This window comes from Cebus imitator, unplaced genomic scaffold (genome assembly GCF_001604975.1).
Source record: "Cebus imitator isolate Cc_AM_T3 unplaced genomic scaffold, Cebus_imitator-1.0 Scaffold376, whole genome shotgun sequence".
NCBI classification, from domain to species: domain Eukaryota; kingdom Metazoa; phylum Chordata; class Mammalia; order Primates; family Cebidae; genus Cebus; species Cebus imitator.
This window is the reverse complement of record NW_016107691.1, coordinates 44,174-57,267: the sequence shown is the minus strand read 5'-3', so window position 1 is coordinate 57,267 and position 13,094 is coordinate 44,174. Positions and strand designations below refer to the sequence as shown.

At 54.4% G+C, this 13,094-nt stretch overlaps 1 protein-coding gene across 3 annotated transcripts in view; it reads right to left on the bottom strand.

Annotated features, from left to right (window-relative positions):
* Nucleotides 1-945: 945 nt before the first annotated feature.
* Nucleotides 946-13,094, bottom strand: part of TPRA1 (transmembrane protein adipocyte associated 1) — an 18,757-nt gene continuing 6,608 nt past the window's right edge. For 2 of the 3 annotated variants that reach the window (XM_017507495.2, XM_017507493.2), the window contains exons 2-11: nucleotides 9,676-9,817; nucleotides 9,392-9,524; nucleotides 7,245-7,331; nucleotides 7,100-7,172; nucleotides 6,898-6,977; nucleotides 6,234-6,344; nucleotides 6,051-6,111; nucleotides 5,741-5,843; nucleotides 5,182-5,262; nucleotides 946-3,442 (exon numbers count right to left, since the gene is read on the bottom strand). In XM_017507495.2, coding sequence (XP_017362984.1) covers nucleotides 3,175-3,442; nucleotides 5,182-5,262; nucleotides 5,741-5,843; nucleotides 6,051-6,111; nucleotides 6,234-6,344; nucleotides 6,898-6,977; nucleotides 7,100-7,172; nucleotides 7,245-7,331; nucleotides 9,392-9,524; nucleotides 9,676-9,800 — 1,122 coding nt within the window. In that variant the 5' untranslated portion in view covers nucleotides 9,801-9,817 and the 3' untranslated portion in view covers nucleotides 946-3,174. The remainder of the gene's footprint in view (nucleotides 3,443-5,181; nucleotides 5,263-5,740; nucleotides 5,844-6,050; nucleotides 6,112-6,233; nucleotides 6,345-6,897; nucleotides 6,978-7,099; nucleotides 7,173-7,244; nucleotides 7,332-9,391; nucleotides 9,525-9,675; nucleotides 9,818-13,094) is intronic. The other variant, XM_017507494.2, reaches the window with a different exon arrangement.

The window sequence follows — 13,094 nt, the reverse complement described above, 5'->3', positions numbered from 1 at the left end:
ATTTCATCACTGACCATGTGTTCAATCCTCCGGTGCTCTGGGCAGGGGACGTGCAGGTCTCAGAGCTCCGCTGCTTCAGATCCATGCCTGGGCTGGCACTGGGCTTGGCAGCAACTGAGGGCCCTTCCTAAAGGTCTTCTTCCCTAAATTCTCAAGGGTGACACCTCTGAGGTGGGTGCTCCACTGACCCACAAACATCAGGGTGCCGTTACTGAGGGAGGAAAAAATGGATACTGGGTGACAACCAGTCACCTGCTACCCAATGCCACCAATGAGGAAACTGAGGGTTAAGGAGAAGCTGTGAACTTCTCAAGGTCCACAGTCCATGAGCAGTAGCAGGAAGGTGAGGCTGGACTGTGACCACATACAGTGAACTCTGTGAACTCTGACCGTGTTAAGACTCCAGAACCCCTGCATCCTGCCGCTCCTCTGCCTAATGCCTGTTCCCACCCAGACATCAGACAGGAAATGTTGTCTGAACAAGGCTCTTCAGAAAGACTGAAAATGCGACGAGCACACCGCATTGGTGAGAATGTGCCGGTAGAAATGCAAGCCAGCATAGCCTCTTTGAATGGGTGTGTTGGCTCAGATTGGGTTCAGCCGTGAGAGAAACATCAACAGTGGTCTGAACAAGCTAGCCACTCATCTCTCTCGCACGTTCCAAAAGTCATCTGAAGGTAGGGTGTCCGTGGCGTGGGCTCTCTATCCTGTCGCACTGCAATGAGAAACTTCCATTCCCCAGATTACCCTATGGTTCAAGACTCCAGCCCTTATAAGCACATCCCAGTCAGCAGGAAAGAAGGGCCCACCTCCTATCTATAGGGATATATATGCATGCATACATATCCATTGGCCAGAACACATCTGCAAGGAGGCTGGAAAATGCAGTCCTTATTCTAAATAGCTGTGCATCCAGCTAAAAATCAGAGATTCTATTCCAATGGAAGAAAACAACAACATATATTGGAGGACAACTATCAATCTCTGCAGAAGACTAATAAGAGTAATTAAAACTAATTAAGAGTGTGTGCTTCAGCAATTCTACTTGCATGAGTTACCAAAGCAAATTTACAAGGATTGTTGAAGTTGCCTTGTTTGTTGTTGCAAAATCTTTCAGAAACAAAAGTCCAACCCAAGGGAACTGGTTTATAAATTGCCATATATCCATATGTATGCAGCTTCAGGAGTGAAGCCGTCCTCTACTTGACATGGAATCACCTCCAAGATGCATTGGAGCAAGCTACAGAACGTTAACATTACAGAAATAAGGATGACATACACACCGTTGGTGTGAACGCGGGATGGCTCTGGAAGGTTATGAAGACCCTGGGTGCTTCGCAGGGGTGGGGAACAGAGAAACTCAGTGCAACACAGGGAAATTTATCGTCCACCAAATACCCTCCTGTATGGCATGAACCTTTGTTTTTTTTGTTTTTTGCCATGTACATATATGGCCTATTTTTAAAAAACAAACTTAAAAACAGAACAAAAATGGTCTTTCTTCTGTTGATGCCTCTCTGCTCTTTCACTGCACCCAGCAAACCTCAGCTGACTCTTTGCCATCTTGGACCGCATGTGGATTTGATGGTCAAATCCCCATTGGCCCCCAACCCCCACTCAGCATGCCCTGTGAGCTTGCCTTCCCTAAATTACCAGGCTTTTACATGAGCTGAGAGGCCACAGCAAAGTGTGCCACTCAGGGGCACCTTACAGTACCCACTGCAGCCCAGGAGTTCAGCTCACCGGCCATACCACCAAGGTGGTAGTGCCCTGCCCACTACCAACCCTCCGGGTCCTGGATCCCAGCGCGCCTGACATGTTGCCCCACAGACATGAGCTGTGTTGGAACTGGTACCCTCAGCACCCCATTCCCCACACCAAAAAAAGGCTAATCTTGGAGACAGGCAATAGCCTGACCCTCATGGCCCTCACAGCTGGGGCTGAGACCTCCCCAGGCTCCGAAGGAAGCCTGCAGTTGGCTGGGTCCTGGGTGGGACCCTCCTCTCCAACACTGGGAATTACATAACTGGCAGCAACTCCCTTTCACTCCAGCTGCCAAAAAGTTCAAAGCCAAACTCAGGTACAAGGGTAGTGGCAGGGATACGCGGGGCTCTCTCCCCTACTCACATCTCATGATCCCAGTGTTTTGTTCTGATTTACTCACATTTTCAGCCAACCACACCCATCCTTATGACAAACATCATTCCCTGCATCCTGTCTGCTGAGGGTCTACTACACACCAAGCACTATTCTGGAGGCTAAAAATAAGAGCCACCCTTATTGTTCTTTACAGTATGCCAGCCACTTGCACTTACTGTTTTCCAGTCCTTACAAAAGCCCCTGCAGGACAGATCGTCTTCTCCCCATTTTACAGACGGCATGGTAAGTCCATTCTGAGATTTACTGGAGCTGAGCAGAGGGAAGCAGCTGCCTAAGGAAAGTGTGTGTCTCCGACACAGCAGAGACAGGTGCTGGCTCGAAGAAACACAGTTCTCCTCTCTCTTCATGTCTGTCCCCCGGGCGGACAGATGAGCCCAGGAGCAGGGGTGGCTGGGATCCTGTTTCTCTATGCCTCCCCAGCAGCCAGCCTGGGGCTTGGTTACTGGGGACTGTTCCTTGGTTGAGCAAACAGAGGCCCCCTGAGCCTCCCAGCCCTTCACCCAGTCCTCAGGCTCCTAGGAGAAACCAGCCTCCGAAAGGTTTTGGTATTCCTGCTAAACCTCCACATCAACACCTTCTGTTCCTTTTCCTTTTTATTAAAAAATAGATCAAGAAAATATACACACTTCAGTCCATCCACCATGATGGGCTTTGAGGAGGCATGATGGGATGGAGGCATTGGGAGAGCCAGCCCTGCCCTTGTGCCAAGGGTGCAGAGAATGAGGGTGCCCTTGGCCAGCCTTGCCAAGCATGGCCCTGGAAGGAAAGCCTGGGCCATGTGGCTGAGCAGGATGACAGCAGGTGAGAAGGGGAGGAGGGTCCCCAGTGAGAGCAGAGATGGCAAAGGGGATCAGGAGCCCCAGGGAGGCGGGGGCCTCCAGACTCACGGTGGGAACAGAGCTGCACAGGGCTTCCGCCCACAGAAGGTCCCGCAACCTGGTCCTTCTCCCCCAGGGACTCTGGGCCCTCTGGCCTCCTCTCTGGCCTGTCCTCTGCAGGCTCTGACAGCCACTCTCAGGCATTGATGGCCTTCCAACGCTCACTGTCCGTGCTGTTGATGCTGCCAGTGTGGCAAGGCATGGAAGCGATGTCGTCCAGGTAGGCCATCCCGCCAGCAGAGTCGAACTGCGTGCTCGAGTAGCTGGCAGCTGAGGCCCCAGCAGCCCCTGCAGCCTCCAGGCCCTCCCGCCGGGCCACAGCATAGGGCTGGGGTAGGTGTACGTCCGGCTCCTCTGTCTCATCCACTTGGCATTTGTAGGAAAAGAGGATCTTGGGTTCCGAGCTGATGGGTGGGAGAGAGGGGCAGGGGAGCCTTGATGAGTGACTCAGGAACAGCCTTCCTTCCAGGCTGATGGGGCCACCAGATAAGGAAGGAATCAGCCAACAGTTGCCTGTTACCCACCCCGAGACGGCCTGTCAGCTGGACCCCAGAGCCCATCTAGACTTGTTTTGGAACCCAGCCCTCCTCCTCCTGGCTGTGTGAGCTGGGACAGGGGGCCTCTGTGCCTGCTTCCTCATGGTGAAAGGGGTGCGTGGACCCCGTGTAGAGGATGAATGAACATAAATCATGAGCCTTTGACAGCGCCTGCCCAAGCGCTCAGGAAAGACTTGGCTGTGGCCTCTGCTCCCACTCCTGTGACCCCTGCTGCTCATGTTGCCACCCACTTCACCCTGGCCTGGTCCTGCAGCCCTCAGGGCAGCTCTCCAAGGGGGACACACTACACCCAATTTACAAAAAAGGAGCCTGAGGCTTCGGAGAGAAATCATGTGTGCAGCAGCAAGATGGGGCCATGGAACAGTCTGGCCCTCTCCCAGCTTCACTCAGGTGGGAGGCTGAACCCCTACCCCCAAGACCCAGCAGGTGAGAAAGGAGGGCAAAGCACCCACATTCCAACCACATCAGAGGCCTAGAGTAGAACCCCCAATCCCATGTCTTCAGCATCCCATCTCATGGATGCTTCTGCGGATGCACATGTACACAGCAGTGTACCCACTCCCAGAGAATCCCACTGAATTCCCACCCCAAAACCTGCTCCCTTCTAGATCTTCTCCCAGCAGGGTACAAGCTCCATGAGGACAGGGATTTGCATCCACTGTAGGCCTTGCAACTTCTAGTTCTAGCAGTGTCTGGAACATAGTAGGTGCTCAATGAATGCTTGTGAATGAATGAGTTAATATATTATTAAATAAAAACCACTTTGACTGGCACAGTGGCTCATACCTGTAATCCCAGCACTGTGGGAGGCCAAGGCGGGTGGACTGCCTGAGCTCAGGAATTCGAGACCAGCCTGGGCAACCCGGTGAAACCCTCTCTACTAAAATACAAAAAATTAACCGGTTGTGGTGGCATGTACCTGTAGTCTCATCTGCTTGGCAGACTGAGGCAGAGGATTCACTTGAACCCAGGAGGAGGGAGTTGCAGGGAGCTAAGATCACACCACTGCACTCCAGCCTAGGCAACAGAGTGAGACTCCGCACCCACACCAAAAAAAAAAAACCCAGCAATGCAGAACAATATGCATAGCTTCTCTCTCTCTCTCTCTCTCTCTCTCTCTCTCTCGCGGAAAGACTGTCTGTGTGTACTGTATATGCAATGTGCATACATATGTATGCATGTGTGTACATGGCACATATCTACATGCATGTATATGTCGAACGCATGTGTGTTCGTGTGTATGCATGCATGTGGGTGTGCATGTGCATGTTTGTGTGCATGTGTCTGTGTCTGTATGTGCATATGTTGTTGTGTGTGTATGTGCATGTGTGTATGCCTGTGCATCTATGCCTGCCTGTGCATCAATGCCCGTATGTGCACATGTGTGCATGCACATGTGGGTAGTTATGCGTATATCTGTTTGCATGTACATATCTGTATACGTGTGCCCATGTGCATGTGTGTATTTTCTGCACATGCACATTGTATGCATACACAGCCCCTCAGCATCAATCCTTGCACCTGTGGGGGAAGAAGGCGAAGTTCCGCCGGCAGCCACGCGGGGACACTGGCGGCTACAGACTCACCCGAAGAAGCCACGGAGGAAGGCCACATAGATTAGGGGAGCGAAGAAGCTGAAGTACAGGAAGGTTGTGGTGTCTACACAGCTGCAGAGAAGGCAAGTCAGCACGGGGCCTCCCAGTCCCACACTGTCCCCCTTAGCCGCCCCACTCCCTTCGTCCCTCCAGGTGGTGGATGCTCTGCCTCCAACTCCCCATGCCCCCACCCAGTGGATGCTCTGTCCCCAACCTTCCCACATTCTCAGTAGGTCAACACTCTGCCCTCCACCTCCCCATGCCCCCAGTGGGTGGATGCCCTGACTCCTACCTCCCCATGTACCCAGTGGTGGATGCCATGCCCTGCCCCTCACCCACCCCTCTCCTGTAGCGGATAGACAACCTTGCCCTGCCCACCCCCCACTTCCCCATGCCCCAAGCGGGTAACAGCCTGTCCCCTCCACATCTCCCCATGCCCCCAGTAGGTGGACATCCTGCTGCCCACCTCTCCATGCCCCCAGTGAGTGGACACTCTGCCACCCACCTCCCCATGCCCCCACAGTGTGGACACCCTGCCGCCCCCATGTACCAGAGCCCCTCGATGATGTCCAAGCACAGCAGCACACTCCCCAGCCCCTGTAGCAGGTTGAGCAGCGCCAGGATGCCCGCATACACATAGAAGCTCCTCCGAGCTGGGGGCCAGACAGGGTGAATCATGAGGTTCCCGCCCCGGCCAGGCCAGGCTCTGCCTCCCGCACCTACCACCTTCAAGCCTGGTGTATCCCCCAGGGCCCCTCTAGGCCTCCCTCTCACCCAGGGCTCTCCCGCTCCCAGCCACAGTGGCCCAGCAGACCCCCTCCTGCTCCCGCCTGTCCCAGAGCTGCTGGCCAGCTGCTCACAAGGCAGGGAAATGCGCTCCTTCAGCGGGGTCTTGGGGAGGATGACCACCAGAGAGTAGACCTATGGAGACAGGCAGGGCTGAGAAGGTGCTGGGGGTGCAAGCCCAGATCCACAACCAGGAACCCAGGCATCCAATCCCCTGCCTGGCCCTGAGGCCCCAGCCACCCCAGCCTGAACCTCACCAGGAAGAAGAAGCAGGAGCTGACCAGCCAGAACTGGCGGCCCCCATGGCCATAGATGTTAAAGTCCTCAGCTGAGAGATGGGCATCAGGGTACAGGATCTCCAGGGTCCCCTGCAGGGGCAAGCAGGAAGGGATGAAGGGAATCTCAAGGCTCTTCCCTCCCAGGGGCTTTTCCCGATGCAAAGTCCCCTAAGCTTTCCACCACACTAAGTCCAGCCTCTTGGCCTGACCCTCAAGTCACCTGCCCCAGCCTGCTCCCTGGCCACATCCTGCCCACCCGATTGCAGCATCCGGAGCTGGCCAGTCTTGGTATGAGTCACATAGGGCAGGGGGCAGAGATGGGCAAAATGCAGTCCCTGGCCCCAATCTAAGAATGGGGCCTCTAGATGCATGCTTCTCAGGGGGGTCTTGCACTGTCCCTACCTGTGCTCCTTGTTAAAAGGGCAAGTCCTGAGCCTCCCACCCCAGCACCCTGGCCTACCGGTTCCAAATCTCCCAGGGACACCAGAACTTGCCTCGGTAACAAGTACCTCATGTGATCTCTCAAGTGCAAAGTTTTAGAGCTCTGACAGTGATAAAGACTGGAAACCTGACCCAGGCCCAGAAGCAGTGGGTTCCTGGTGCCCTGACTCCTGGTGTCTCCTGCCCACACCCACCCTCTTACCTGGGTGACGGAATAGGCCAGGGACAACACCGTGGTGATGGCCAGCACCCGCTTGATGCTGGACTTGCTCTCCAGGTGGCCTGGAAGAAATGTGCTGGTCAGTACGCAGGAGCCAGCCTGTGACCAGGCCAGGGCCAACCCACAGCCAGGAAGGGGCAAGGGAGAGCATCGCTGGGGCCCAAAAACCCAGTAATACACACACCGAAGGCCAGGCCCAGGATGATCACACTCAGCTCGATGGCCAGCAGGAAGAAGCGGGTGATCTCCCACAGGATCTGCATGCAGAGTAGGCAGAGCGTCAGCCCAGGCCAGGCCTCCCCAGCCTCCCTCAGCAGGCCCAGCCGCACCTTATCAGCAACAGTTGCAGCATCCGATGTGCTCACCGTCATGGACACCACGGTGCGGGCAATGCCTACGAGCGCCACCACGAACACCTGGTGGGCAAGGGAGTGGTGTGGCAGTCGGAACAAGAGCCTCTGCATTGGCAGCGGTGGCAAGCCTACCCCACATCTACAGGACCCTTTGATTGCCGAGATTGGAAAGGAGGAAGGGGCAAGTCAGGGTGGGACTCGGAGGCAGGGAGCGGGCTCCAGGAAGCAAGGCTCTCAGACTTGCAGACTTAACAGTCTGCAAAATCCTGCTCTGGGTGGCCTCTGGCCTGGCCCTCCCCTCTCGGGGCCCCAGTTTCCTAGCTAGCACCAACAGCCTTGGGCTGGTTAGTAGGTGAGCATGGTGGAGCCAGATGGGCCAGGTTCACATCACAAGCAGCAGGCTTCTGCTTCCTGGCTCTTTATCTTAGCTTTCTCATCTATAAAATGGGGGCAGAAACAAAACCTACTGAGTTTGATTGTTGGGTCAAATGGGTTAACAGATGCAGCAGAAGCCTGCCTGGCACCCAGGAAGGGCCAAGTATACGTTTGCTGTTATTATCTTATTCCTGGTTTTCATTCTGAGGCATGCAGGACTGGAGGAAAGGTCACTGAGAAGAGGTGCCGAGACCTCTGAGGAAGCCACTGGCCTGGCAGGTTTCACAAAAGTGCCTGCTCAGCATCTATGGCTCTTACCGGCCTGGTATCCATCCCCTTCCTCTCCCTCCTCATGCCCACTTTGGTGGTTCTGGGTGAGTCTGAGCCTACTGCTCCTGGCTTTAGGGATGGGCCCGGGATGCAGCAGCACTGGCCAGTGGTGTGTGCCATTCCCCTGGCCTCAGGGCTGGTTCAGGGAAGGGCATGGAACCCAAGGGAGCCTCATGAGAGACCCAGGATGTGAGGTGCAGCTACCAGGAAAGGCAGGCAGAGGGCATGCAAGCCTGGCACCATGGGTGCCACCCTGCTGCCACAAGGGGAGATGGCAAGAGAGCAGGGCCATCGGGGAGTTCCCAGGCTCAGAGGGAGATGGAGATGGTGCTCCAGCAGCACTGCTGCACCCCAAAATCCTACTGTGCCTGAGGTCCAGGAACTTCCCAGTTTCTCAGTCAGAAACCGGCTTCTATGATTCTCAGTTGGGTTTTCTGACACATGCCCAGATCCATATATACTTTGTCTTTTGTGCCATGAGAAATTGTGTCAGCAGGGCAGGCAGCAAAAGCAACAAACTGCAAAACGCCTACTGTCTGCCAAGCTCCCACTGGGCTGCAGCTATGCAGGCGGCCTCACAGGTGCTCACATGAACATCATAGCCCTCACCTGAAGCCCATACCTAGCCAGCCCATACCTGAAGCCTGTACCTGGATAGCCCACAGCTGAAGCCTCCACCTGCAGCCCACACCTGCACAGCCCAGACCTGCAGCCTGTACGTGGAACCTGCACCCAGACCATCCACACCTGGAGCCTATACCTGGACAGCCCACATTTGGAGCTGCCTTCTCGACCACAGCCCAGACACCTCTCCCCAGGCAACATGTGCCAGGACCACCAAGTGGTGAGAATGCAGGCTCTCCCAGCAAGTAAGACGTCTTCTCCAAAGAGGTTTCACAGAATGGACATGTGAGGAACGAATGGATGGAGGATACAGTGGGCATTTTTCCCCACCCAGCATTTATTCCCCTCCCCTCTAGTACCAGCTCCCCAATTCTGTCGTAGGGACCACCTCCCTCAGTCCATATGGTCCGGCTGAGCTGATGCTGTCCTCCCAGCTTCACAGTGCCCCTCTCCTTGCTCTAGCCACAGAGCTTGGCTCAGGGATGAGCATCATAGGTGGGCCAGTCAGAGGAAATCCCGAGTCTACACTATCAGAAAACAAGCACTGTCTACCTGAGTTGTAGAGGCAGGATGTCAGCTCAAAGCTGCTCTTGGCCATCTTTGACACCATATGGGAAGAATTCATACAAGTTAAGTCCCAAAGAGAGCCAAGATGCAGAAACAGATCCTAATGACATCATCTAACTGCCTGGATCCAGTCATATCTGAAGCTCATTTTCATTATAGAAGCAGTTAATTCCCTTTTTATTTAAGCCAGTTGGAGCTGGCTTTTCTGTCAACTGCAGTGAACTTACCAGAATGTAGAAGGTGATAAAAATGGGGCTGGAGGTGATGCGGATCTTGGCCCGAGCAGATGGAAGCTTCCAGAGCAGGAAGATGAGGAAGAGCACATTGGGGATGAGCAGCATGAGGTCCCAGTACCGGACCCTGGCAGACACGCACAGGAACTGGTTCACTAGTAAGGCCACATATGCACCCCCATCTGTAGCACACAATCTGGTCCACCCTCACCACCTCCCCACACACCAGAAAAAGCCACTGACACTCAGCGAGCCTGCCAGTGTTATGACTGCCCCACCTGGAGGTGCCAATGTCTTCGTAGAGCAGTAGCAGGCAGCGATGAGGTACACTGATGTTTGGTGCCAGGGGTGGGGGCAGCGCTGTGCTCCCATTGGCCCAAGTTGCCTCCTCCAGGGTGTCCATCCTGCCAGCAGCCAGCCCTAGGGGAGTGAGAGCTGTGCAGGGGCTGTGTGGCCTGGGCCACTGTCCTCCTTCCTCTGGACCTGGGACTCCCAGGGCAAAATTAGGAGGGCTGCACAGAGCACCCCTATAAACCACCATCCCCACCCAGTGCAGCTCAGTGTGGAGCTCCACACAGGTCATGACCCAATCCCCCAGGCAGGGGCCCAGTCCCCCATTTCAGGCTCTATTTCACCACCTGCAAACAATAAGAAAGCCACCCCCTCAGCTGAGCATCTCCATGTGCAAGGCATAGCCACTTGGCTCCTTTCAGTCCTGAGGGCCCATGAGAGCAGCGTGGGTGAGGGCACAGCCTCTGGGTTCACAGCCCAGCCCTGCCCCTTCCTTCCTGTCCTTTCCGTGCCTGTGTCCCCCCCACGGAATGGGGGTAACAAGTGGGCTGTGGTGATACCAAGTGCCTCAAACAAGGCACACACACGAAGAGTTCTTGGTAGTGGTCAGCTGTGGTTCCGACCCACCACACCATGCAGAACTCAGAGGCCACGGACTCATGTGAGGCCACAGCACTGCTAAGGGCCAGAGCTGGGCACCATGCCCTCCTCAGTTGCACTCTCTGGCCCTTGACTCCCTCTGCTACCGCAGACACACGTGGAGGGGACACTGAACTGTTCCTAGGAGATGCACAGGACGTCTCCAAGTGAAGACAGGCATTGGGGAAGAGGCTGTACCACAGAGGTGCAGGGCGAGCTGTGTCTGCAATAGCCAGGCTGCAGGGTGAAGCTGGGACAGGGTGGGCCCAAAAGCCAGGAGCCCACATGATACTCTGAGCATGACAGATAGAGTCTAGTCTGGAAGACAGGAGAGCTGGTGGTCTGGGATCCTGGTAGCCACTCTGGGGTTGGGGGACTGATGGTCTGGCCAGAAAACCAAGACTCTTGAGTTAGAGGACTCTCAGGGGACAGACAACAGATACTTCTGCAGGGAGTTCGGGGTGATTGAGGTGTGGCCTGAGGCACAGAACATAACAGGTGCAAACATTTAGAATGATTTGAACAGATTGGGCCAGATGCCCGTGACGTGACTCTGCTTCACCAGGAATACTAGTAAAGGCTGTGGATGCAGCCCCAGGCTGTCGTAGGTTCCTATGGTGGACACCACACAGCATAAAAAGAATGACCCGCTGCTACAGGCAACACGAACGACTCTCAGAAGTGATGTGGTGTGAAGCCAGGCACAAGGGCCCACCGGCGTACGACCCGTGGAGAAATGCAGACGGGGCACCTTTGGGGAGATAAAGAGCATGGTAATTGCGGGAGGCCTGCCAGCTTCTGGGTGAACAGCTGCAGGCATGTTCACTGTATGGTAATTCATTAAGCCACACACTGATGACTCATAGGTCATAGGTGCACTTCAGTAAATTTTAAAAAGTAAAAAAGACGTGCCCTACATCAAGGACCCAGATCTCCCCATCAGCAAGGAGCAGCCCAGTGAGATGAACGTCTGCCAGCAAGGTGTGCAGAAACACAACAGGAGCCCTGCCTGTGTTGTCGCTAATGCCATCCCTGAGCAACAGCAGCCCAAGACAGGGCTGGGGGTACTTAGGAGTATTCCAATTGCTCGTCCAAGCTCTCAAACACCAGAACCACCTCTGGATGAAAGGCAGGGAAGACTCCAAAGGGGGCGGGCCATGGGCTGGGGCTCAGGTTGCTCCAGTGGGCCACTCACTGGCTCTGGGATCATGTCCCCATCTAAATAAGGACGGCAGGGTGCAGTGACACACACCTGCAATCCCAACACTTTGGGAAGCTGAGGAAGGAGGAGTGCTTGAGCCTAGGAGTTCCAGACCAGCCTGGGCAACACAGCAAGACCACATCTCTACAAAAAATACAAAAATTGTCCAGGTGCAGTGGCTTATGCCTGTAATCCCAGCACTTTGGGAGGCCAAAGTGGGCGGATCACTTGAGGTCAGGAATTCGAGACCAGCCTAGCCAACATGGCAAAACTCCATCTCTACTAAAACATATGAAAATTAGCCAGGCATGGTGGCGCATGTCTGTAATCATGGCTACTTGGGAGGCTGAGGCAGGAGAATCTCTTGAACCTGGGAGGTGGAGGTTGCAGTGAACTGAGATCGTGCCACTGCACTCCAGCCTGGGTGACAGGGCAAGACCCTGTCTAAAAAAAAAAAAAAAAAAGGCTGGGCATGGTAGCTCACATCTGTAATCTCAGCACTTTGGGAGGCCAAGGTGGGTGGATCACCTGAGGTCGGGAGTTCAAGACCAGCTTGACCAACATGGAGAAACCCTGCCTCTACTAAACATACAAAATTAGCCAGGCATGGTGGCTCATGCCTGTAATTCCAGCTACTCGGGAGGCTGAGACAGGAGAATTGTTTGAACCCAGGAGGTGGAGGCAGTGGTGAGCCAAGATCACACCATTGCACTCCAGCCTGGGCAACATGAATGAAACTCTGTCTCAAAAAAAAAAAACAAAAATTAGCCAGGTATAGTGGTACATACTTGTAGTCCCAGCTACTAGAGAGGATGAGGTGAGGGGATGGCTTGAGCCCAGGAGTTCAAGGCTGCAGTGAGCTACGATTGCGCCACTGCACTCCAACCTGGTTGACAGAGTGGGACCCTGCCTCAAAAAAGAATGAATGAATTAATAAAACATAATAGAATGAGGCCATAGCTGCAATCTTCAGAGTGATGGGTTATATTAAAGAGAACAAATGTCTGGCACATAGCAGATCCTAAGAAAGAAAATGGCTCTTTCCCTACTGTTGGGAGGGGAGCAAAGAAGCCTACCCTTCATTCACATATGCTTTCATTTGCTCGGCAGACCTTAACTAGCACCTGCTGAGTGCCAGGCACAAGTCTAGGTGGTTGGACATGGCAGGGAACAGGGCAGACAAGGCCCTGCCCTCACAGCGAAGGGAAGCCAACAACAAGCATGAAACCCATATTTAAAAAGCAAACTTGGTGGGAGGGAGCAAACTTGGCAGGGTGCAGTGGCTCATGCCCGTAATCCCAACACTTTGGGAGGCTGAGGTGGGAGGATCACTTGAGCCCAGGAGTTTGAGATGAGCCTGAGCAACACAGCAAGATGCTGTCTCTACAAAAAGTTTAAAAAACTAGCCAGGTGTGGTGGTACCACACCTGGGATTACACCTGTAATCCCAGCTACTCAGGGGGCTGAGGCTGAAGGATCACTCGAGCCCAACAGATCCAAGCTGCAGCAAGCTATGATCATACCAGTGCACTCCAGGCTGGGCCAGAGTGAGACCCTGTCTCAAAA